The following is a 26,689-nucleotide window of genomic DNA, read 5'->3' on the forward strand; positions in this document are numbered from 1 at the left end:
CTACCCTCAATATCATATGAAGAACAGGACAATATGCTTTAAAGGATCTCCCCCACCTTCTGCCATATACAGCGTTCTGACTAAGACGAGGGGCTACGTCATTATCATTGTACTGTAACTACCCGATTGGTCCCTTGTTCTTATTTTACTGCTTGTGGTGCTCCTTATTTCCGTCACTCATCTCCTTTTGTGTTTCTTTTCAGATCCAAATCTAAAACACTCCATGACAGAATCCAGCTGTCTGGACACGGTAAATGTCCTAGTATTCCACAGATTGCCAAGGTATGTTCACCCATTTCTTACAGCTGCTTACAAATATTCATGTTCTGGTATTTCTTCTTGATAATAACTACAGTCTATATACAATTACTCAATATTTCCCAAAAAATGTAGTTGTTTAATAGGCATTAAACATAAAATGTGTTGTGATTTCATAAAAGTAAGTAACACTCTTAGAATTGCTTCAAATTTTATAAAATATGTTAAGTGAAGTTTTCATTTGTCACCTTATGATATGTCTGTTTCTGATGTTTGCATCCACTCTCGGATGTCTTGCAGATTGTGACATAGCCAGCCAACTAGACCTTTCCTTACTATCCACACTGACCTCTCCACAGCCACAAAACTACCACCACCCCTCCATGTTTCCTCAGAAAAAAAGATTTCAAGTTATTTAACTATTTCATCTTTATGTGTTTTTATTGCACTGTATTGTATATTGCCCATCATCATGGATTTGAATCCCACACCCAGTCACTGTCCATGTCGAGTCTGTACTTAGCGTCTTTTCCCACATCCCAAGAGATGTGTACATAAAGTTAACTTCCAATTCCAAACAAGCGTCCCATAACTAAGAGTGTTGATCTTTGCCTTTCAAACAATCTTTGTCTCCCAAGTCCATTTAATCTAATCGGCTTTTGTTTGTTGTTTTTCTACAACTTTTAATAGCAACTGTATATGCAACTCCTTAAAATGTCAAGAGGAATATCAATTAAATAGAAATGTTTTTTTTGGAAAGACCCATTGGAGAAATTAATACAGAAACGACACTGGGTATCCGACCTGTAGATACAAAACAATAATACCTTTCTTCTACATTGGACCTTACTATAAAATATTTCAGTACCTAGACTAATGAGATGGGATGGCAAACCCCAACCCCAATCTTCATTTCACTAGCTTTTCTCTCCTTCTGGCCACTCTACCAGAGAGTCAGTGGCCCAGGTTCACATACTATATCAACACCAGAGATAGTAGGGATTGACCATTTACATCTCATGTTCTGAACGAACATGTAAAATTAAACAGTTGTTAGTCTTTATTGGTGTTTGGGGGTCCTGTGAAGGAAAATGACCACTGAGCCATTTATTGATTACATGTTTACCTGGAACCTTATTTATATTAATCAGGAACCTGACAATATCTATGTAGGCCTGTCTTTCACCTCTGTAGTGTTTTGGTGCAATGCTTCTGGCTTTCACCTAATCCAGGGTGTGTTGCTGTGTTCTGGAACATTCTCTGACAGTTCTTGTTTCTCTGCAATGGCGTGAACAGTTAGTATTGTTTCTCCATTTGTCACCTATGCCATGTTCAGGTGGCGCCTCATCTTGTGCCATTTTGACTTTACTCACAGGTGGTCAGTCTATTATATCCTTTTGTTGCTTATCTTTGCCTGTTAGAGATTTTGGTCGTTGTCACCAAGGTTATTATAATTCTGCCTTTTTATGTTAGTTTTTATTTCTATATTTTTTCTGACCTTACTTGGAAATTCAGTTTAGTTTTAGTTTTCCTTCATCGTGTATTTTTAATTTTAGTTTAGTTTTTATTTTACAAAGACATTTTTATTTTATTTTTATATAAATCAGTTTTAGTTTTAGTAATTATAGTATGGTTAAAGAGCTACTATGGAGTTTAGTTTTTGTGTCACAATGAGACAGAACTATACACTTAACAGATTTGGATATAATATGAATTTAATGTTAGTGGAAGCTTGCTACACTACACAACACACTTTACTATTTGGTTTTGTTTTTGTCTGATAAAAACAAGCATAATCAAAACCAGGTACTGAATATGAACAATTTTACACAATTTTATATTTTTAAAATATTTTCTATGTCATTTGTGCTGAAGAAATCTGCGGTGACTATTGGCACTTTTTTCTTTTCCTTTTATTGCCCAGAATGGGCCAATTTGTAATGAACTTTAGGCGAATTTTAAGGTGTGAAGATTAATTACTCTAAATGTCTACAACACACAACATATCCTGCTCCGACGACAATGTGCTTATAATGAATGCCTTCAATTTCATTCAAAAATCTCAAACACTGGGCTTTGTTATTTTCTTCCAGCCATATTGATCTCTGATTCTATATTTATAGGCAGATTTTTGCACCTGAGGGCCTGGACAGATACAAAAAAAATAAGAAAAGAGGTTCTACTGTGTTTTGACAGGTGTGACCATGAAAATCACAGAGGTTAAGGAAGAACAGGGCTGTTAGGCTTGAATGAGTGTGCAGACCCTACTTAACTGTATTGAAGGAAACAAAGAAAAACAAGCATGTAGTGTGAAGGTTAGGGACAGTGAGACTTGAATAGCCAATATATAAGAATGGTAAAACCCTTAATGAGCAGAGCATGAGCAGGTAATAAGAGTATGGACAGGCACAAAATGACAGAGACAGCATCTGAGATTAAGAACAATTTATACATTATCTAAACCTGTTTATCCAGAGCAGGATCACAGGAACCTGGAGCCAACCCAAGCAGGTTTGGATGCAAGGCAGGAAAAATCCCTGGTATGCAATATGTATGATATGGCCGATGTTAAGAACAAAAAGAATATGATATTTCAACTATCTGATTTGAGAGAGAGAGAAACATTGAACAAATGGGGACAGATATTTTAAAGCATAATTATGCTACTGGATTATTTTCACAATATCAGATATTTTGAATATGAACTAAAAAAGATAAATTAATAAATACAGAATAAATACAAAAACAAATTAGTATGTTTAGGTTTTCACCACTTGGCAGACTCTCTTCACCTACCTACCTGTAGTTCAGTAGAGACATTGCCAACTCAGGAATTTTACAAGGTTTGTATCCCTTCGTTGTTAAACAATGTTTTTAAAGCAAAAGTGATTGGTCAGAAACAATATGCTGATCTTATATAATGACCTTGTCAGTCTCTCGATCAGTGCCTTTTTTATTTTCAAAAATAGGGGTGGATATTTGAGGAGTAAACCGCAAGACAATGATTATATTATGTACATTAAAGAACCATCAACAGCAAATCAAATTAATAATATATTGAACAATTATTATAAAAGTAAAGTTGAATAAATCGGACTCTGCAGCTGCATGAATAATAAAAAAAAGATCGAGTATGTGTATGTGTGGTAAAGTATCACTTCCGGTTAATGGATTTGGCCCAAAAGTTAATACAGATGTACAGTTTTGGTGTAACAACCACATGCCAAATTTCATCCACCTATCTGGTTGCATTTTTGAGATATCTTGTTTATACACACACACACACACACACACACACATAATTCCAAAAAATGGTATTTTTGGACTCTGGGAATTCTAAAACGTCAAGATTCATCAAAATGTCGAGGTCGAATTTTTTTCATGATTAGTATACTTTCTCTATACTTTGTATACTTCGAGTGTGAAGTGGCAGGTGAATTACTGTCAACACAAAGAAGGCACCTGAGAAATAAACTGAAACATTACTCACTCGTGATTTTTCAGTCCATACAGTAAAGTTTTGTTGAGCACCACATTCCAATTTCAGGCGTTTGAATTACATCTTGATATACAACAAGTGCAAAGAAAGGCAGCACGTAAATCACTTTCTATTCCACGCACTTTACACGCCCATATTCAGCTTCCTCTGTCACTGCAAATGCTGTGTGAAAACCCGCCCTTTGTCACCAGCTGCCATTCACTGGATGAATAAGTGTGGGCTGCTCGTGGTGAATTGCTTTCAGTTTTAGAGTTAAATGTTATAAGGGTTAAAAACTAACAACAAGAAAATTAATTCAAAAATGAAAAGTAAAATTATGTTTAGTAAATTATTTCAGTTAGTTTTTTTATTTCAGTTAGTTATTTTATTTAAGTTAGTCTTTCCAGCAGCTTTAATAATTTTGTTTAGTTTTAGTTTTTCATTTCAGTTTTGTTCATTATTTTATTTCAGTTTACGAAAATGTTTTTTTTAATAATAGTTTCAGTTTTGATATTTGTTTTCGTTAACTATAATAACCTTGATTGTCTCACTACTAGCGCTGGGAGCTAAATGCAGTGTCGTCTCAGTCAGCACATTGAGGTGTTAACTGTTTCTCCGCTTTTCTCCTGGAATGGCAGGTGTTATGTGATGATGTGACGGGTGTAAAATTCAACCCAGTGCTTTACCCAAGAGTAAGTGTCTTGCTTATGGTTTACATTGTGTATGTATTTTAACCTTGGCTTTGGGTGAGCAGCAGTGGTTGATGGTTAATATATTTTCTTCTTGTGGATGTATTATTAGGCATCTCAGAAGATACTTGCCTATGATGAGCATGAGCTCAATGACACCTTTAAATTTGGAGTTATTTATCAGAAATTTGGGCAGGTGAGTTTATACCAAGAACTTTGTTCTTATTATTACATTAAATGTGAATTCTACTCTACGCTACTCTTTAATTGCTTCACATCGCATCCTGGTCAATTCTTCCAGGTAACAGAAGAAGAACTCTTTGGGAACAATGAGGAGAGCCCTGCCTTTGTAGAGTTCCTTGATCTTTTAGGAGACAAAGTTGAACTTTTGGACTTTAAAGGGTAAGTAAGTCTATCTATCTATCTATCTATCTATCTATCTATCTATCTATCTATCTATCTATCTATCTATCTATCTATCTATCTATCTATCTATCTATCTATCTATCACCATCTTCCATATATACAGTATATAGGGTACCAACTACATGACCTTGTTTAATTTCATGCCATGTTGTAACTCACTTAATCCAAATCAGGGTCACGAGGGGCACAAGTCAGGAACAAACCTTGGACAGGCCACCAGTCCATTGCAGGGTCAACACACACGCACACACACACCCACACCCATTTCATTGAACACCTAAAAAACAAAGGGCGCACTGTGGCACAACATAGTGGATAACCTTAAAGGGCCCAAACAAAAAGACTCTTGGTCAGAAATGCGTTTAATACATATCACCCTGAATCTCTGTCCATCATTAGTTCTTGGTCAAAAATGAGACACCATCTTCCAGTGGTCAGCATTTTAGGTGTGCTTTGGGTGCTCCAGGTGGGGTTAGGTGTCCTCACTGGGCATCTGCTCAGAGCTATTGGTGAGTGGCACCACTTACCTTAGCAGGACCATGAAGATGTGTGACAATATCTTGTGTATCACAAACATTTGTAGTAATAAAATGCATTGCAGTTGTCTTTCCACAAACAGTAACACTGTTTTTACAAATCCCATACCAAATGGCTTATCTCAGTGACATGTTACAAAATACATTCCAAAAGATGGAGCACTGCAAACGTTAACACTGAGATCTGTGTTGATTGATTAGATTTCAACTGTGTTAGATGGGTAGCGCTGTATAAATGGATAGCAGAAGTTAACTTGTGCCTGTCTTTTTCAATTTGCGGGTGCCCAATAGCAATTTGCTGGGAATCGCCATCCTTCATCTCCTGTCTCATTACCTTTTATAGTAAACTGTGCAGTAAAAGCACACTAACACACTGATTTTTAAGTAAGACCGTTTAGAGTTTGAACAAATTTATACACCAGCATGTGTTTATCACCCTTGTTGCAATTCAGTTTTTTTATAAAGATCCAAGAATAGTAGACAGCAAGCTTGTGGAGAACATTTCTCACTTTCTAAGGTGAGATGTTAACAGAGTGTTGGGTTGTCATGGAAATGCAAAGACTTGTTTCTGACGCAGTGGGCAATTTGTCCAGCAGACTGATTGTACATAGTGTACCTGAAACTTCAGGTGAAATGAACAAGGAGAGGCCAATGTGTTTTTGTTTTAATGAAAGAGGTAGGCCACAGAAACATGGGTTCATAGGCACAACAGCAGCAGTACGCCTCTGCATATTCAGAAATGATGGGAATGTTTTACAAAATGGTACTGATATAAGAAGCAGAAAAAAAAAACATAAAACACCAGGGAACCCTTGGAAGTCCTAGACACAGAAATGTCTTTATTTTGTCTGTGTGTTGCATCACAAAAGAACAAATGTGAATCACATTTTAAAAAAGGAAAAACTACATAAGTATATCAGTAAACCCACCGGTCCTAAAAAGCAGTTTACCCAGTGCCTTTTCTTTAGAGTTCCACACCAATCATGCAGTGCTGGTCTACTGTCCCCTGGTGACCACCCTGCTCCTGCATTGACCTTCAGGATATTTGCTTTCAATCCATGTTGGCTTGTCTCCATTAAATATGGCCCTTGCTACAAATGCATGTTTGTTACTGATGTCTGGTTCACAACTGCTTGCTTAGTGCAAGCTGGGTAACCACTGCATTATGCTGTAAATGTTCATTTTAAAAAATAATAAAACAATCAGCAGCAGCACAGAAAGACTCCTGGTTTCACAACACCTTAGCTTCAATATTTAAAAAGTAGAAGACAATAATTTACTCTCTAAGCTAGAATCTGAAACTCTCTGTACAAGCTACAACATCCTTTCTGCTTTACAAACAAATTAGCTCCAGCATCAATGACATGAGATTTTCTGCACTTACCGCCAGTCTTTATTATCCAAACTGTCAGGAGTTATTGATCAGATGAATCACATTTGCTTATTTAAGCCTACTGGCCACTGAAATCTCCTTTTTTTCAGATTTCGAGGAGGACTTGATGTTTCTCACGGTCAGACGGGTACCGAGTCTATTTACACTGTGTTCAGGGAAAAAGAGATCATGTTTCATGTATCAACAAAACTGCCTTTCACTGAAGGAGATGCCCAACAGGTAAGCCAATTCAAAGTCTCCTTAGTGGTAAATTTGGGGACAATCAAGTTGTGGGTAAAGCTTTGACATGCTTAAAGCCTAAATGGCTGAAAATGACAATGGACCAGATTTACATATGACCAAATACCAGTCCATATGCTTTCATCTGAAGGTAACGTTTTCTCATTTTTACACATAAATGTTAACTAGTGTTTAGTGCACAAAGTCAATCAATTCATCTGAAGAGAAAACTGGCAAAGTGCGCTTGCCTGTATTAGGGTAAGTTGATGTTATCTAATGTGTATCGACAGTACAACACACTCAAGGGAGTCCAAAAGTAGCCATTAAACTTCAGGGAAACAGTTAACAAAGATCATAGAAGTGCTAAAAGGCGTTTGGTGAATAAGGAAGAAAATGCTAAAGGTAACCTGATAGTAAAAGAAGGGTCAAGGAGGAGATGAAGTGTGTTGGGACCAGTAAGAGCGGAATTAAATATGCAAAACTGAAACAGTAAATGGTCTAAATTTGTATTTCCGTGAAACATTCTTATGTGAAGAAAGTGATAATCTCTGAATAGCAAGAAAAGACAATTAAGAAGATGCTAAGCGATTTGGAGATAACAGAGGGAGAAAGAAGGGCTACTAGGATTGAAGTGCCTGAAATCAAATACGTTACCAGGGCCATATAACATTTATCCTACAGTGCTTAAGGAAGTTAGTGATTAAATGGACAAATCCTTCACATGTACTTTTTTAGACATTGCTGAACCCTGGGAAAATTCCTGCAGAATGGAAGCTATGAAATGTAAAAAATATTTGGAAAAATGTACTTAACTATATGCCAATAAGCTTAATGTAAAGTAAAGTAATGGAAGAAATTATGAAATTAAAAGATTGGGCAACACATATCGAGTATAGATGATTAGTCGACAAGGATTTAAACGAGGAGATTGTGCTTCAACAATATGCTAGAAATCTAGGAGGAAGCAAAAAAAAAGTATTTAATCAAAGGTGAGCATGCAATATCTTTTTTTTTCACTAAATTTTTAATAAGGTACGATGTAAGAGACAAGTGATCAAACTAAAACTAAGTGGGGGAAAAAAAGTAACGCTGGGTAAAGAAGTGCAAAATGGGCTCAAACACAGAAAACAGAGTTATGGTCAGAAGAATCCCCTACCTGGCTGTAGTCTGTGCAGACTTTGCCCATCCTTTCTTTGTCTGCATAGTTTTTTTTGTTTTGTTTTTTCCAGGTACTACTTTTTTCCCTACATCCTCAGAAATATGTATGCAAAGTTATTTGACAACTCTAAATTGGCATTTTTGCATGTACAGTATATGTTGATGGATGGGCATCCCAACAAGGGTTGTTTTCCCTAACGCAAAATCTTGTTTGGGCCTGTTGAGTATTGGATAACTGTTAGGGTGTTAAGTGTGTTGTTGTTTTGGTTCCCCGCCATTGTCTGTTACCAAACTTGAGTTTTTAAGCAAAAACTTTTTTTATCTATGACGGGCATGTGCACATTAACGGCAAACTCAGTGAAGGGACTGTGTAGTGAAAAATTCAGAGCCTTGTGTAAATCAAATTCCCATGTGCTTTATGAACTTGCAAATCTGATTGCACGTTCACAGCCTAGAAAAAGAAAACAACTCTTTAAGGAGCCGTAGCGAATTGAACCATGTGTCTTCAGAACTGTTTTTAAAAGACAATGCCACAGATGTTAAATTGGCACATAAAAAACAATTGTTTATCTTTATTAGCATTCACCAGAGGATTGATTATCAGCAATCAAAGTGCATCTTGTACCAAACATTTGTAAAACCAGCTCAGTAGTAGAAATAAATAAATACCCATATAAATATCTAGGCCTATATCTTCACTGTATGGCATTACGATTTTGTGTCTCTCTCTGTCCTGTATTATTGTGAGCTCCGGTGCATTCTACACCCATCCACTTCATTAAGCGCCTTGTTATTAATTTTGCTGCAGAATGAGCTCTTCCTTATTGAACAGATAAAGTTTAAGTAATAAACATTAATTAGAGGTTGTCAACTGAGTTATTTACAACCTGATTTCCACTAGACTCTGAATTTTTCACTATAACAGTAATGCTAGCAGCCATAGTGACTGGTAAATACTTTTGTCTTTTATGACAGCATTCAATATATAGAAAATGCAATTTAGATGCGCACAACCACAGCACAAGCACCAGGAAAAGCAACTCTCTTTTATGGCCACTATGTTAGAAGGGTGACCAATCAGTGAATGAGCCATTGTAATGAGTACAATCCAATCAGAGATGGGCCACAAAATAAGCATGGACCAATCAGGGTGCAATTAGAGTATTGTTTTCACAAAACACATAACCAGCTCTAGAGAACATTTTTAAATGTTTGTTTTTGGGGGTCAAAAGCAATGGCGTAGTGTGAACGAAAGGTGAAAACATAGACAAATGTATGCTTTTAAATGTGAACATAGTAGTATGTATTTGGGTCCTTTTACTTAAGTTTGGATTGGGAGGGTTGGGGGGATTGAAGTCAGGTTGGTAAGGGTAGACCTGAAATTGAACACATTGTTAGTAATGAGAAGAAGGTGCTTCAGTAGTTTTGTATTTTGGAGATACACATGGTGTTTCTGTATTAGTGAAGTCTAAGTGTTTGTCCATTTGTTTTCATACAGCTGCAGAGAAAACGACACATTGGCAATGACATTGTGGCTGTGGTGTTTCAGGAAGAGAACACACCATTTGTCCCAGACATGATTGCCTCGAACTTCCTTCATGCTTACATTGTGGTGCAAGTAAAGGATCCCTGCACTGAAAACACCACCTACAAGGTACCCAAACCTGACTGATATCTGTGAAGTGAAGATGCACTCCAAAGACAAGAGCTGCTTTAGAAGCCGAGTGCTACCACTTAGTGGCTTGTACTCAAGAGGCCCTGGCACATGAAGCTGGCTGGTGTTTGAGGAGAGCTTCTGACAGGCTGCCATCTCAGACACTGGGTGGCCCTGGGAGTCTTTCAATAACACCTTAGCTGTTAAGAATTGCTGGCCTAAACAGAGGAATTTCACAAGCTGTCATGTCAGAAGGTGAAGTTATGTCTGATAAGTTAAATACAATTGCCAGATTTGTAATGTATCTCCAAAAATCAAGTGGAGATCCTGATTGGCTTGTGTTGCTTTAAGTAGAAGATTTAGTGAATTTTATATAAGGAGACCGTGGACTGTCTGGCTTGCCTCTCTTTTTACACTTCCCACATTTCTACAAGTCTCCTATATAATCATTCATGAGTGTTGTTCACCATAATAACAAGAAGCAAAAAAACTAATAGAGCTCACTGTTGTAGGCCTCACAATGAGAGTTTTTTGAGGAGATTTCTAGGGCTTTTCACAAAAAAAAAACTGTTTCTTGGACCTCCACCTAGGGATTACAAATTTTGATTGCATTTTATAATCAATAAGTAATTCAATTTAATAGGAATTCTACTTAAAAAAATTATTTACTTAATTCATAATTATTACTTCTGCTTATTAAAACATAAAAGAATGCATTGATATATTTCCCAGAAAAAGCTTTCTTTATGCATTACACAGGTTAACATGAAGTGAAATCATGCTGCAGATTGCCTCTGTACAATATTGAAAAGAATTTTATGCCTTTTTGTTCAGGAATAGGGGAACATGTGTGCAGCTTTTTAGCTACTAGGTCCACAGTTGAAAACTCTAACTCTAATGGCACCAGTGTCCTCGGTATGGTCAGGTAGTCACTCACCACAGTTAAGGTCCACGTTCAGTCTGTCACTGAGTATGACTTACTGTGTATGTGCGTAAACCAAGGCTCGTTTCACAAGGCAGGTGAATGAGCAGCCACACCATTTTTTGCGTTGTCGTGAACATACACAGTCACTCTGCCTCTATGTCTTCAAAGTAGCAGTAATCTTCTTGGCAAAATGTTGGGTCGGTAATAACTACCAGTTCCGTCTGTCAGTGTTCATCTATGCAGTGGCACATTATGGTGGTATAATTCTTAGTTCTTATCCCAGGCAAAAAGTAAATTATTTATTGGGCATGGCTAGCGGCGTTTTCAATTTTTAAACCATTTTTTTGTATGCAGCTGTTGGCAGAGCCTCTAGATGAAACGTACTACCCTAGCTAGCTAGCGAAAACATTTCCATCAGACACATTGATTGACGATATGTCTTTTTCTAGCATTGTTCCCACTCTCTGTGTAATTTCCTCAGACTGCTGGGCATGAGTTTTTTCTTGCTTTTGCCCCCGATATATAGAGCAGGTTGCAGCAGTCCGACCTCACAGGCTGTGTGCTTGTTTTGTATGTGGTGATACATTATAGATGATGCGGCTTTTGTATTTCAGAACAGTATTCCACAGTTTACGACAAACTTCATCATCTTTTCACTCAAAATACATCCCAAAATGTACTGTAGCTGCACTGAAACATTTTTTCCTGAAGTAGTTTATTCTGCCTCTGGAAAGTAAAACAATCTCACACGTATTTCAAATGGTGCCCTCAAGTGTCAGTTTCACTGAAAAACAGGTCTCAAAGCAAGTCTTTATCATCAACTTAATTAAATTTCCCAACGTATTGTTTGGTTTAAACTCTTAATAGCAGTTAATCAAAGAGCAGTCTACCTTATTGTCTTTATCTCTACCTATCTCCATGTTTACCAGCATATTTTATAAACCATTCAATTTACAAAATAAGCCAATGTAGAGTAATTCTGCCTGGACACCCCAGCCATTTCTGCACTTCTGACACATTTAACAGGCTTTAGCCCCAGTTTTATCACGTAGGTTGTCATGGGTTGCCAGATTTCACAAGTCTCACTCAGGGCTGCCATCCTCTAGAGGGCAGGTCTCTAACAGGTCCCTTTTTGCATTTACTGTGCCAGCCAAACCCCATTTACCTAAACTGCTCCAATATCTTCCCTTCCTCAGGGTGTAACAAAGCCAGAGGTAAAGTTATTCAGCTAAAGGAAGATTCTTGTAGCCGATTCTTTGACCTTCCTCTCCTGTGAAATCAGTGCACACGCTGAGCACTCTCACAGAGCTCATCTCATACAAACCCCTTAATAATTCCTGACAGCATATATAGGTAACAAGGACAGGGAAATAAATAGGTTTTTCTTCCCGTCTGTCATCAAAATCTGATCAAGCCAGCTTACAGATTACTTTGAGTTGGAAGATATCATATTTAAAAGGTTATTTTGGAGTACTAAGCAATATGGTCACAAAATACCCCTGAAGGAGAAGTCTGTTTGCTGTTGCCTTAATTTCAATCCAATTGGACAGGCTTCAGTGAAAAATGGCAGTAAGAAGCGATCTTGTCCAACTGGCCTACTGTGAAAGTCCAGCGCTGACAGTTCTAAACAAAGCATAGAAATGGGAGGATAAGGCGATGAAAAAGGAGTGAAAAGGATATACTCAATTTTTTATGGCAGCATTGATGTTTACTTTTAAATTATAGTCATTCAAATGTACTAAGCAACAGCCATATCTGTGATTGACAGGTGGCAGTAACAGCGCGGGAAGATGTACCCAGCTTTGGCCCACCACTGCCAAATCCATCCATGTTTAAGAAGGTAAGGGAATACTGTTGTCTGACTGAACTGATCTTTGTTTTAATCCATAATGTAACAATGCAAATGTATATAATTGATAAGATATGAGGAAAGAAAGGAGGCAGAGAATTAAAAATGCATTGTTTCTCTTGTAAAAATTAACCACTCTGCTTCTAACAGTGCCATTCATTTTTTTGAACTTCCAAGCCCTACTACCAAAGTACAACAGAGAGCAAAGCTTTTCTAACACAGTGGGTAAAGATAGATAGATCAATGAATCAACAAGTGTCCACTTCCAATGACTGTCAGGTTCCACCCTGGACCATGGTGCTTTATGCTGCTTTGTCATCAAACTTTCTGTTAATAATATGCTAAAGAACACAGTCTGGGTTCATTAATGGCATTGGTGGGCTGGCCAGAATTGGGGAGAGGTCAGGGCATTTGGTGATTTGTGTGACAGACCACTGGACTGATCAGGGGGCTCCACTATGGAGCACCCAGGCAATTAAAGAGGCAGGCCATTGCACTCATGTGAGCATACGAAGAAAAGACATTCAGGTACCCTCACCATGGAGTGCCTGACCAATAATAGCAGAAGATTTAGAGATCTGAATGAGTTGCTGCAGTGCAGGGATTGTGATTTTTCAGACCTGGAGCTTTATGGTAGTAGTGGCTATAAGCCAAAGGCCACTCCTGAGATGCAGTGGAGCTCAGAATGGGATGTCATGGCAATGAATTGCTAAACTATTTGAGGGAGCAGGTTAACAAGCTCAGTGTGGTAATAATCAAGCCCTGACACAATACAGAGGTTTGGGGCAGCCTCCCGTATAATTGAGAACTGGCTGCTGATGCAAGAAAATAGGTTGATGTAAAGGTCTTTACATACAAAAGTCCACAACAGAACTGAATAGGTAAGGAAATATGGCAGATATATAGAGGTGAAAACCAGGAAGAGGAGGGATCTTGGGACTGGAACTGGAAATGAGGTCATCGGGCTGTGACTTCTTGGGATGTGGAAATTACGTCATTAGGAGGTGGGCTCTTCTGCTGCTCTGGAAGTGACGTCATGGGTGCCAGGCAGAATTTCCCACATTTGGTCTGTGGGGATATAAAAGAAAGGATGAGTATACTCTGCCACCCCCTGGTCTGACCGGGAATTACCTTCTCTTGAGCCCTTTAGCTGTCTCCCATGCACACGTGTGTGAAACTAGATTCAATTACCATGGGAAGCACAAATTTGGATTTGCTGAAAATGCTCTCTGATGTCCAGATTGTAGTGTATTTGACTGTAGTGAAAGTTGCCTAATAAGGTTGAAATTGAAGCCAAATTAGCCAGTCACACAAATACAAGCAATCAGCACAAAACAAATCCAGAGATGGCTGAATAACCAAACATTGGCCACCAGTCATACCCATAATTCCTTTCCCTATGACTTCAGCTGCGTTAAGGTGACATCCCTCTGAAGCACTTCAGCTTCATCACAATTTCTAACCTTTTCTCTTCTGCTGAGTATTCCTTTTTAATCTGTGCACCTCTGTCTGCTGTGCACACACACACGCACACACACATACACACTTTTGCATGCTTTATTTGTCTTCTGCCCCTACCCTAACCTAGAGTAACCCTCACAAACAGATAAGGTCAGTAAATTGTAGTGCTAGATAATAAAATAATCTTGTTTTTAGTGCCCTCTTAAAGGTAGCATAGTCAAATGGGCACACATCAGAGATGAAGGACAACATTAATCACTACTGACAACACTAAATTGCACTCTCTATGCGTCTAATCAAAGTGGCCAGATGTAATTTGGCTCACTAAATGAAGTGCAACTTAGGAGACAGCTCAGTTCACACTGGCATCATGTTTAACTAAATAAATAAAACTACACTTTGTAACCTTGCTCCCCCTCCGCAGGGTTTGGACTTCAGAGAATTCCTTCTCACAAAACTGATCAACGCTGAAAATGCCTGCTACAAGTCAGACAAATTTGCCAAACTAGAGGTAAGAAAGAACTGAAGTCTTCATCTTTCCCACGATTCCCTTTCTTCTGAAATAAAAGGCCCGTCTCCAAGCAAAGCATCATCTGAATTGAGGGAGACAGTCAAGGTTGCCTTGCATCAAGGTGATGCAGTCACACTCTTGAGCAGTCAGCACACGCTGCATCTGGTGGGGCACAGAATGAAACACACAGGATGGCAGGACACAGAGTAATGCATTGGCTTGATAAGAAATATTCTTTTAAAGACATGTTCAACAATACACAGCCTTCTAGCATATACCAGGATGTGCCTACTTTCTAGCTATTGGAATGTTTATGGATGATACCAGCTGAACACCAAAAATTAAAAGCAGCCAGCTTTGTTTAGTATTTACCAGCCAAATAGAAACTGGACCTAAAGTGGCCTAGGATGTCAAACAGGCTGTTGTTTTTGCCATGGTGTCTACAGGATTCCTTTTATAGCCGCACTCAATTCCTTAATTGCTTAATTTGACCTCCTTACTTATGGCTACTGGATATGTGTTTTCTGTTGGCCTAAGAGTGTTAACGCTCTAATTCAGTGGGGGGAGGGGGGATTTCAGACAGTGACATTTCAGGATCAGTAATTTCTCCAACTGTTTCAAAACAGGCTAGAAAAATATAATGTGTAATATTCTCTGTAATAAGCTTAAGGAAATGTGTTAAATGTATCATCATCATCTCATCTTAAAATAGCAAAAGAAGGGCAGCCAGCTACTGAATGGCACACATGGATGCAAATGTTGCTATAAAAATGTAGGCTGTTCTGTCAAATGCATCTATATCTGCTAATTTGTTTAAAGATAAATAAGGCAGCAGTTGCCTAAGCAGGTGAAATTTAGAGACAATATAATTGTGCTAACTTGGAGATAAGCAGAATGAGCAGAACACTGAAAGAAATGTTTAAATATGAACACTGGGAAGTAGAGAGTGTCATTAATGCAAAGCTTCACTCAGAAAGCTGTACCGGCTCCTGATTAAGAACTCTTTTGGAATGAAACACAGCAGCCAATGAATTCCTCCAACAAACAAATTGCACACACACTTGTTCGCAAAGATCAAATTAATTTAAAACTGACAAGTGGAGAAGACTGTCACTATGTAAAGAACTACTAACAGCTATAGACTACTAACTGACTCCACCTTCTAGACACATTGGGCATTACTGGACATGGCATGTGCTGTTGCCTTTCCTCACTAATTGTTTCTCTTTCTTTACAAAGGGTCGAACCCGTGCTGCCCTGCTGGATGCGCTCCATGATGAGCTTCACAATCACACCCAGGCCATGATGGGACTGGGGCCTGATGAAGACAAACTGGAGAATGGCAGCCATGGAGGCTTATTGGAGTCATTTAAGGTAGACAAGAGTTCCTTGGCACTCATTCTAAATTGTAATCTTCAAACGTTTGCACATATGTTGTTTATGCATGCAATATTTTTTGCTTGTGATGCACACGCATCTCGTCTGAATGCCTGTTAATTGAGCTAATAAGGGTTCCTGGGAATTAAAATTCCTATCTGTCCTGTACACTGATCTAGTAACACTCCCGGTCACATGTAAATTGTTATATATAGTTATCCTTTTAGAGGTGTAGATCCTAGTTGCTTCTTTACACCTGGTTATTTATGTACAGTATGTGCTGTATTCATTTTGTGCACACTTGCTCTTGTGTCCGAGAATTTCTTACACACACCCTAACTTCTTTCTCATCGCTCTATTATGTTCAGTATTTCTGCTCACCCTTATATGTATTATTATGTATATAAAATAGTGTATTATGTATTATTATATGTAAGAAAAGCAGGTTTTCAAATGCTTGTTGCTGTTGTACAGCTTTGTATTCACATATCTGGGCTTCATTCACTTGTCTCCTGAGTCTTGCACACCGCTGCCTCCTATACACATGGTTATTTCTTACCGAGCCATCCTTTTTTTAACAGCTTTGTAACAGACACCAAGTACTGAGCCCGGTGTGCACCTGTCTATATATGTACTCAACTATTTATGTATCTGTTGCTCTCATCTAGCAGATATTTTCTATGTGTGTCAAGCTCCTTCACTCCCACCTCTCAGGCACTCAAATTTTGTAAACCCACTCAATATATAAACTAGATTTTGAGACACCTTTCCTATTGTACATTGGATTATTACACCTCCATGTCTTTATTATGCAATTTTATCAAAGTGTATACTGCACGTATGTAGAAGGGTCACTCCTGCATTCCTGTTACACACATCTCAGACCCTATTAATGTCCATTTCCTGTACAGTAGACGGTGTATGTAAATAGTGTGTCAAGTTCTTACTTTTCTGTCTCTTGTGTACTGAAGACTTCTTACATACAGTAAGTATATTGTACACAAATTTTGCTTTTGTACTCTGGATTTCATTTTACACACCTGTTCACATACACAGTTAAGTTCTTATATCCTAACAATCACTGCAAAAATGTAGTAATCTGCACAATGGCATGTTGAAATTTCAAATTTAGAATCACACTGGTTTCTTCAAAAGCAATAGATCTTTTAAGGATCCTTCATTTGTCGCCATTAAATCTTTCCTTTATGTACAGTGTCCTCTCTTTTAATGACCATCAACACAAAGAGATGTACTGAGTGTAGTTTAGTATTCCCCATGCACCATAATCTAATCATATACTGTATATTTTTTTCCCAAAAATCACTTTAAGGCTTTGAAGTTGATCTGGAAACAAACAAGGGAGCTCACAGACCTTCTGGACCATCGCCTTGGTGTTCATTAAAAACTATTGCATTAAATGAACACAAAAGGTTATGAGTTTCTGAACTTTATTATCGTATTTAAGGTGCACAGGGCAATATTTTAGAATGATTCTAAAATTAGGTGTTGTTGACTTTGAACTGGCTTCCATTTCTTTGCACCAAATAGATAGCATTGATATTTCAGTTGTTGCCTTTTACTCATCTGAATAACCTCTTGTAAAATACACAGAAAAAAAAAAACTGGAAAATTGACATCACGCACAGGTATGTGGCTCCCCCTGGTGTTAAATTATTGAAAATCAAATTCCTGACTTTGAAATGTTTAGTTATGAGACCTTTTCTTCAAACTTCCATCAGAATTATCACCACTGTTTTCCTAAAAATCAGAAAATAAGGCAAAAGAAACTTCACAGTAGGTGGACAGTTAGTCTCGAAGTTACAGAGCTTAGCGGAAGTGGCCTCCACCATACTCTGATAATGTGGTACAAGACAAGTTAGCCATCTATTTTCTGAAGGTACTTTTCCCATAGTAAAGTCAAGTGGAGATTTTGCAAATGTCACACAGACAACTGCCAAGTTAAAATTTAAATTGAAGTGTCTGGAAAATTACATATTGCTGTTTGAAGTAAAACTGGTGAATGCAAGTTTACTCGAAATCTCACCAACAGCCGCACCACGTGAAAGATGACTGTTAAAACCTGAATTTCCATTCATTGTCATTTACATCATAGAAACAGTTTTATTTAATTGTAAAATAAGTATTAAAGTTGTCCGCAAAGTCACACCTTCCAGTTTAGACACCACATTAGAAAAAACACAGTGGCATGAGAAGAAGTTTATAGAAGATAACCTAAAAGGACCAAAGAGTCCATCATACTCAGCCATGTTTCTGGAATGAACCTCTTGAGCCCTGAACATTGAAGGCTATGATGGGACCTAATCCTGGTTTTCAGAGTTCTTCAAAGAATCAATACAGTTGATCTTCCAGATACTAGGAGTTAAATAGTAAGTCATGTACTTGTACACTGGGGAGACTGAGGTGAAGTGTGTTAATTACAGAAATTGGAAGCAGCTCTTCTCAGAAAAGAGTCAAGAGGATCTATAGAAACTATTGGGTCAATTGCAGGAGGAAGCAGGCACTCTATCAACTTTTAAATCCATGAGATTTGTGAAGAGATGAGATTTTGGGACAAGGTGCAGATTAGCTAACCAAACAAGCTTGATGGACTCTATGATCTTGTTAGTTAAATCTCATGAGTGCTTATCTTCATGCCCACGTTAAGTGGGCTGTGTGGGCACCAGGCTCTATTGTTTCAGCAGATGGCATAAGGCAGGTGGTCACTATGAGTGGGATGCCAGTCCCTCACTAGCTGCCCACACACACTCAACAGACTCTTGGTCATTAGTGGGCTAAATGGAGTCCTTAATGGAACCCCACGCAACACTGATGAAAAACAATAAAATCATTTTTTTTTTTGAAAATCAATCAAGTCAAAGTATGTAAAGACATTTTCTTCTTTGTTTCAAATCAAACAATGTCTTGAAAGTCATCAGTCTAATATGTCTTTATTTTCCTTCTTCTTCAAAGTATTAATTTATCTGAGGCTTTTTATCAAAAGAGATGCTTAAAGTATAAAGGGCCTCTGAAGACTCATCTACTTGTTTCCTTTTTACCATCATCCTTAGTGTTTGACATATAAATTTAAAAACTACCAAGTGGAGTTGCTGGTTCACTTCTCAACCTCCGTATTTCTTCCAGTGGCCCCTCCTTCTCTCTATTGTCTTTCTGCCTTTTTCTTATGTACATCTATGCTCCCAACTTCAGGCTTTCCCAGGGAATGTCTTAAAGGAGCTTTAAACCTAATTCATGAACCAGTTCCAGGCACTTTCCACTGATAGTAGACCCAGGAGATCTGGCATTATCCATCTAAAATTCCCCTTGGAGCTCCAGACATCCCTGGAATCCCAAACCTGAGCTCTCTGTCAAACAGTTAAGCCATCTCCAGGTAGGCTGACTAATGTAATACTAAAAATGGGCCACATATTAGATAGCTGGAAGTGCTGCCCCCATCAGAGTAGGGGGCTCTCTAACGCTCTAACTCTCTGCTGTCCCCTGCCATCCTTACTTTATACCTCCGCCATAGGAGTACCTAAATCTGGAGATTTCTGTACCACTCACCCATTGCACGACTACACTTGGATCCCAATCCGGGTGGTTCATTGTGTGGTGGGTGCAGCAACATGCTGTAATCAGAGCATGCGCCCAACTCCTCCTTTTCCTCCTCCATGGCAGCATAGACTTTCTTGACAGCAGTTCACCAGGTATTTTAAGCACTGAATTGACTTCTCTTCAGCATTGATATGGGTGCCACTACTACTAGCTCTTCCATAGCACCCTACACTTCACACCATGGAGATGGCAGGTCCAGTTACACTGGTATGCCACATACTGCAAGTAGCCATATACCCTCTGCCAGGGCTTCTCCTGGAGAGACTTCTTTCTGTCCTACATGGTATAACATTTCCCACATTCTCAGTTTTGATCAGGTCATAGCCTCAGAAGATCTTGGCCAATATAAACACTCCCAGCGCTAGGAGCTTTTACATGTCTCTCTAGAGGTGTTTTGGTAATATTAATCACGTCTCAGAACATCACGTTCGTACTATGTTATATGTGTTTGTTTCTCTTCAGAGAGCAATTCGTGTGAGAAGTCACTCTATGGAGACCATGGTGGGAAGCCACAAGAAGCAACAGAGCACAGCAGTTCCTGGCAGCCTAAGTGGAGTTATATCGCAGAACAGCTCAGAGTGTACGAAGACCACTTTCTCGGTGAGTTAGGAACAAAAGCCTGTCTGTAAGATGGAAGGCCTGAGTAACCATTGCAGGTGAAGGCACATTACCAGTGTCATGGCCCAGTTGTCTTTAGGGCAACTCTTAAATTAAAGAGCTAAAATAACGTAGAATGGTAAATGTGAAACAGTGCGTAAGCCACTTACACAGGACGGTAAGACTGGATTTGATACCCTGACCTGTCTATATAACTGGGTTGTTGTGTTGAAAAATATACTTCCTCCTCACTCTCTGTAAGGTTCATGTTTAACTAGTAATAACTTACTAATCACGGTGTCAGAGAGAGGTGATATGTTGCATGGTGGTCAAAAATGCAAGTAAGAATTTCATTGTGATTTGTACGTGTGACGATAGACTTCAACTTAAACTTAAGATATGTTGATGAGATAAAGAGCCACACAGAGCAAGGGGAGGAACGTGTGGAGATGCAAATCAATTGAGGAAAGGATTATATTTTTAAAAATCACAGTAAAAGTGAACACAATGGATGAACAGACCTTGTTTCTGAACATACTGAAGCCATACATTTAATACTGTGTTTAACAGCCCCCTGTCATATCAGCAAGGAGTCCACTGAGAAGCCCAGCAAAGCGCCGTTCAGGGCTCTTCAATCGCCTTTACAGCTCATCTGACAATCAAGCAGACACCAGGCACCGAAGGTGAGCTGAGCATTGCTAAATTGCTTTGCAGTACTCTAAGTGTTGCCAGGTTAATAATCCCCCACTGGAGCTGGTGACTGACTGCTGGATATGGATGAGTAGTTATCTGCAGGAGGTCCACCTCTGCTGATCTCCCTGGCTTGTCAATGACATTTGTGTGAGCTGACTTTAGTAGTGTGATGTCAAGCAGGAAATAAAAAAAACTAGACTAAATACACTCATCTTTCGTGTTTCACTAGTGACAGCTTCTCCAACACCCAGAAAACCCCCGATGGCAGCCAGGTGCCTCTAGAGCTCAAATCGGAAACATTGTCTAACCCTAGCTCTCCAGAAATCTGCACAACAAAGGAGCGGTGAGTTAGAATAACAACTGGAGCCCTGCCCATACTGCATCATTATAAAGCAGTGAAACTGTACCTGGGTTTGTGACACCCCGTAATACTCCTTCCATCTCCCCCTTATCTCCACAGGACCAATATCAAATTGAAGGACACAGGACGGACAAACATCTCCCGATCCTCATCAAGCACCAGCAGTTTCAGCAGTGCGGCTGGAGAAGGGGAGAACCTTGAGGATTTTGAGAGTGCGGTGAGTGCTGAGTGGGCCAGCAGTGAAGCTGAATGTGATGTAGGTGCACCTTACTGCAAAGAGGGATGTAAACATGCACGGAGGTGGAATGGGATGAGAAGGATGAATGGCACCTGTGCGTAAACACAGCAGGGTATTAAGATAGTTGAGTTCAGACTGGCTTTGCGTTGATGTCAAGATGACATGATGCTTAGTTTGTTAGGCAAGTACAAACTAACTTGCAATGGCATTTTTGCCCACCCAACCTCTCTCCCAGCATCCGAAGTGTTGAGTCACTGTTATAGAAGCAGCTATACTCCTCAATTGTACCCATTACTGCCAAGGGATTGTTTTGCCTCCCATTGACTATCATATGGGTCAAGTATGGCAGTTCAGCAGTAGTTTGTGTATCCTCCTATATAGTAAGTGCAATCCTCTTGTGTAGCAATAAGACTTTTGGATCATTTTAAACAGTAGGCTGCCAAAGCTGTTTGACACTCCTGCCTCACTGCTTCAGAAGACTTGGTTCAACCCCTGGCCCCGTCACTGGGTGAGATTTGTATACACTTTTTTAGGCATTCTGTTTTCTTCTTCAACCGAAAAGCAAGCAAATGTGGACCTCCTGGGTCGGGTCCTTCTTTGTGTTTAGTGCTGTCCACACAGGCTTTAATAGAAAGAAAGTTGACTTGGAAAATGAATGATGGATGAATGGAAGACTCGTTTAAGTCACTGATTAGTCAGACAGTGTAATTGCTGTAGTATTGGATTTAAAAATCCAAGGTTGCCAATTCAATCATTTGTGACCTGCTTGTCAAAAAGTAAAACAGTAAGTTTTAAGTAAAGTAAAACAATAAGTGTAAACAGTTATATCCTAATCCAGGGGTCGGCAACCTATGGCATGCGTGCCACACAGAACGATTTTCAATGGCACTTTGGTTGAATTGAAATATAGTAAAAAAAACATTTCAATTACAGCGCACACTTTTGTGCCCTCACCTACGTTTTGCGCATGCGACTCGCATGTAAAGGGAAAGCATGTGTTCAGTGCAGGCTGTGGTACGTTAAAACAAACCTCATTATTAGTAAGTAACATACTGCCCTAAAATGACTCATAAAAGACAAAAACTTGATGTTCTCTCTTTTCAAGACTCTTGAACAAATGAATATGGATTTGTACAACAAAAGGATCGTGCTGCGAAAGTGTCATGTGTCGTACGTCAAGTAGGACATTATCAAACTAAACATTAGTCCATGTTTAAAAACTCTGATGAGGAAAATGAAGCTATAAAAAGGGCTGTTTCTGGCTTTAAGAAATAAACTACTTATTTTAGTCAAATAATTGGAACCAAAAATAAAGCCACCGAATGTAGTCATACATACATTTGACAATACATTCTTTTCACATATGATCCCATGTATTTTAAAATGTTGAATGAGCAATAATATAAGATCCGGTTATAATGGGCTTCAAAAGTATATACTCTTGAAGCCTATTATAACTGGACCAATTTTGATACCATATATAACAAAATTGGTAGAATTATGTCAGCACATGGAATAACATTGTAACACAGGTTTGGCACAACACCGCTGAAAGGTTGCCGACCCCTGTCCTAATCCTTTAAATCACCTCAATTTACAATAATGATAACAATAATAATAATGGGAATATCCTAAGAAATCAAACAAATATTTTGTAAAGGATCAGCATTATAAAGGAAGTTTGTTTTGTATCCCTTTTAATTTAGTACCAGCTTAGCATTTAAGTCAGGTCTGTATTCAAAAGCTGCTTTTCTTTTTGGTTTTGAAAAGCTACAAAGAAATGTGTGCATGCACCAACAGCACTAAACATGAGCCCACCCTCATCATGACCAAAGATTGGCAACATGTTGCATGTTGGTCAGTAGTGTTGATCAGCAAAATTCGTTAAAGCATTTTTTGCAGTAAATATGGTGTGTTTGTCAGTGATCTTGTTCCCCAAATATTTTCCTGGGAATTTGCCCTAGATTAACATTTTTTTCCAGTGCAGCTTTATGGTTTAAACTGTAAGGTCAAGCCCTCTTCCCTTATAGGGCTGCTGGTACTCCAAGATTGGCTTGCACTACATATTTATATTTATAACATATATATACTGTGTGTGTATATATATATATATATATATATACACACACACACAATATACAGTGTATATAATGTATCTTTTTACTTATTGTGGCCAATTGTATTTTATTTGTGGTCATCGTTCTGTCTGCGTCGTTTGTTGAGGCAGGGGCGTGCAGTGCTTAGTATTGCTGCCCCACAGCTCTGCCCACTGAGCAGTCCAGCATAGTTGGCAGACTCTTCAGTTGACTGCAGGGACACTTAAAAGACCATTCTACCATTATAATCCACTCAAAACTAGTTTAGTTCCTCCCTCCCCATTGACGTCAGTGCATTTTGTGGAATTAGCGAAGTTCCTGAATATTTCTGCAATTTCGCTGAATGCGCAGCAAAGTGACTTCAGCAGGGTTCACACATCACTATTTGTCAGACATGCATGTAAGAGTTTCACTTTCTTAAAGAACTAAGAGAGGCTGGGAGCATTCGCTGATTACAGCGCATTGCCACACCCACCACACAGCAAACCACCTGGACTGAGATCTGAGTGGAATGGTGCAACGGGTGACACCTCAGCAACACACTGTGAGTGTGAGTTTTTTTACAGTGGCTTGAGTGCCAATCCTCAAGTGCCAATCCTCCCTTCAAGTTGGAGGACCTAATCTGCCAGTTGATTAGATTAACGTCATACCCAGGACAGAGCAATTGCAGGTTAAGGGCGATGCTCAGGGGCCCAACAGAGTAGAGTCACTTATGGCATTTATGGAATTAGAACTGGTGACCTTCCAATTGCTGGTGCAGATCCCCAGCCTCACAGCCACCACTCCACCCTAAACAACTAAGAACTGGAACCAATACGAAATTAATCAATGTAACAGCTTTACAGGAGAAAGGCATTAAGGAGCCATGGCAGGTTGACAGACAATTCTTATTAATTAATTAAGGGCACTTTCTTTTATAGATAATGCAACTTTAGCAAGATATGCAAAAAAAGGTTCTAAAAATCGCTAAAGCAGAGACGTTACTCAATAAGAGTCCATTAAAATGACAAACCACTTGCTTACAACTCTGGCCCAATGTTCTATTCTTTTCTTAGCAGACATCTGTGCAACCACTTTTAACTATGAGCAATCCCAGAAAACACTGCATACTTAACGTAACTGTCTCGACATGATTATAGTCAATTTTAACCAAAGACAGTTAGGCTTATAAGCCTTGCATGAGTAAGAAAGACCATCTTTTCTGCATCATTATAATCTGTACAAGTGGTAACCCTACTACTACTACTACCACAACCAATACACCAAATATATAAGAAAATATTAAGTTCTGAGACTGGGCACAGCTCACAAACCCATATAAGAATACAACATCAGGCCTACTCGTCTGACATGTGCAGTGGTTGGATTCAAATTAAATGATAAGGCACCTTATGAAAGTGATGAATCCTTTTCAAGTTGCTCCCCTTTCGGTCCCCCCTTCACAGAACCCTTTGTCTTTTATGAAATATGCATTTTTGCTTTCACAGGATACACTAAATGTCTTCTTGTCCTATAACGACTTTTTTTTTATCAATGGTGTCCCATACACAAATGATCACTGTAGATGAGCCTGGTCTGACAACCAATAGAAAATGGCAGCTCTACAGTCACAATGAGTCAGACTTGTATGAATATGAGGCCACTGTAGGTAACAAGAGGGCATGATTAACCATTAACATTAAACTTAAGCAATAAGAGGTCAATCCTATTTAGAGATAATAGTAAGTGTAACTCAGAAGTTTAAACCAGTGTAACAGCTAACCACAAAAATGAGGCGTGTGACTGCCAGGAAATGTGGACCAGGAACAAGAAATGAGATTTATTATTTCCTAACATTAACAAATATTCTTTGAAGGCGGCATCCCAATTCAGTCTGTAATTACATCTCACACCACTTATCTTAACACAGGGCGGAAGGGACAAGCAACTTCTTATCAGTTAGGATAATCTTTAGAATCATAGCGCAATGTCAAGATAATGTTGTGTGTGTTGGGGACTGGGAAAAGACAGTACTGAAAAGTATTTTCCATCATTTCCTGTAACACCCAATGTGATGGCTGCTGTACATGTGTGTTATAGTTTCAGATGTACTTTGGGTTGGGGAACCACGTAAGATGCCTACCTCCCTGGGTAGTGTACAGTTGTGTTATCATTGACACAGAAGCCAAGTTCATTGCTTTTAATGAAATTCTGGGATCTTCTAGCCTATCATTAGATCTGTCAGCTTTGGAATCCAGCAAATTTGACATTCAAGATGTCTGATTTTCAGGAAAAGATGGATAGAAAAGAAATTAACAGAAAGTAAGTTAAGCTGTGTGTCAATTATTCCCCTCTCAAACGCACTGGCAGACACATTTATTTCATTTAGTCAAGTCACTCATACCCTTAAAGTTTCTCATATCTTCTAGTGTGGGTTTGTTTTTTGGTAGTCTAGTGACCAGAATCGCGTACTGTTTTGTATATTGAGGTCTCACTAGCACATTATAGCTTGTATTACGTTCCTCCACCACACACTTATGCTAATAAATGGCAGCTCCACAAAGCCGGCTCAATCCCCTTCTCAACGGTGTGGATGCTGTGTTGCCTTCGACTTTAAAATTTACTCTCAAGCATATTGTCTCTTCACTTGATCCACCACTCTCCTTCTTGCTCCCCTTATACCTTCTAAAGACTGCCCTGCATAGCAGTAAGGTGCACATACACCTTTTAGCCTTGCAAGGTGTGTCTGAATGACTTTTTTCAATTTACATGAAATGCTTTTTCCCTCCCTCGAGTTTAATTGTAGGGTGTCCACCGGGACAGAAAATGACATACCTGACAAATATCAAGTGCATGTCTACCATGACTGAATGATCCTTCCTCTTTCTTCCAGAACAGTCAACCATTAGTGGCCTCCCCGTTCCGCACTGATACCTTTGTGTACAGTCCCTCGAGCAGTGAAAGTCCGGCACCCCTCACACCAGTCATCATGTGTCGTAGTCCCACAGGTGAGTGTGCAAGGGAAGAGACTGTCTCAAAATGATGACCTATCCTGGCATCTCCTACCTATGTTAATACAGCATCTTTAACACACAGCCATGATGAAATGATAATATTAATACTAATGCAGCTTTGTTTGTTACACAAACATCAGTGTAGGAGCACCATAAGGTAAATTA

At 38.9% G+C, this 26,689-nt stretch overlaps 2 protein-coding genes across 11 annotated transcripts in view; one reads left to right on the forward strand and one right to left on the reverse strand.

Annotated features, from left to right (window-relative positions):
- Positions 1–26,689, forward strand: part of rap1gap2a (RAP1 GTPase activating protein 2a) — a 451,901-nt gene that overhangs the window by 415,596 nt on the left and 9,616 nt on the right. For all 10 annotated transcript variants that reach the window (XM_028806691.2, XM_028806692.2, XM_028806694.2 and 7 more), the window contains 14 exons: positions 204–282; positions 4,375–4,428; positions 4,538–4,621; positions 4,727–4,827; positions 6,870–6,999; positions 9,656–9,811; positions 12,505–12,576; positions 14,471–14,557; positions 15,797–15,931; positions 20,009–20,146; positions 20,714–20,826; positions 21,066–21,179; positions 21,297–21,414; positions 26,404–26,518. In XM_028806691.2, coding sequence (XP_028662524.1) covers positions 204–282; positions 4,375–4,428; positions 4,538–4,621; positions 4,727–4,827; positions 6,870–6,999; positions 9,656–9,811; positions 12,505–12,576; positions 14,471–14,557; positions 15,797–15,931; positions 20,009–20,146; positions 20,714–20,826; positions 21,066–21,179; positions 21,297–21,414; positions 26,404–26,518 — 1,496 coding nt within the window. The remainder of the gene's footprint in view (positions 1–203; positions 283–4,374; positions 4,429–4,537; positions 4,622–4,726; positions 4,828–6,869; positions 7,000–9,655; positions 9,812–12,504; positions 12,577–14,470; positions 14,558–15,796; positions 15,932–20,008; positions 20,147–20,713; positions 20,827–21,065; positions 21,180–21,296; positions 21,415–26,403; positions 26,519–26,689) is intronic.
- Positions 13,249–26,689, reverse strand: part of LOC114655592 (tapasin-related protein-like) — a 58,455-nt gene continuing 45,014 nt past the window's right edge. Inside the window, exon 9 of the mRNA XM_051930967.1 lies at positions 13,249–13,653. The gene's annotated coding sequence lies outside the window, so the exon portion shown is untranslated. The remainder of the gene's footprint in view (positions 13,654–26,689) is intronic.

The sequence above is a fragment of the Erpetoichthys calabaricus genome, chromosome 8 (genome assembly GCF_900747795.2).
Source record: "Erpetoichthys calabaricus chromosome 8, fErpCal1.3, whole genome shotgun sequence".
Classification (NCBI taxonomy): domain Eukaryota; kingdom Metazoa; phylum Chordata; class Cladistia; order Polypteriformes; family Polypteridae; genus Erpetoichthys; species Erpetoichthys calabaricus.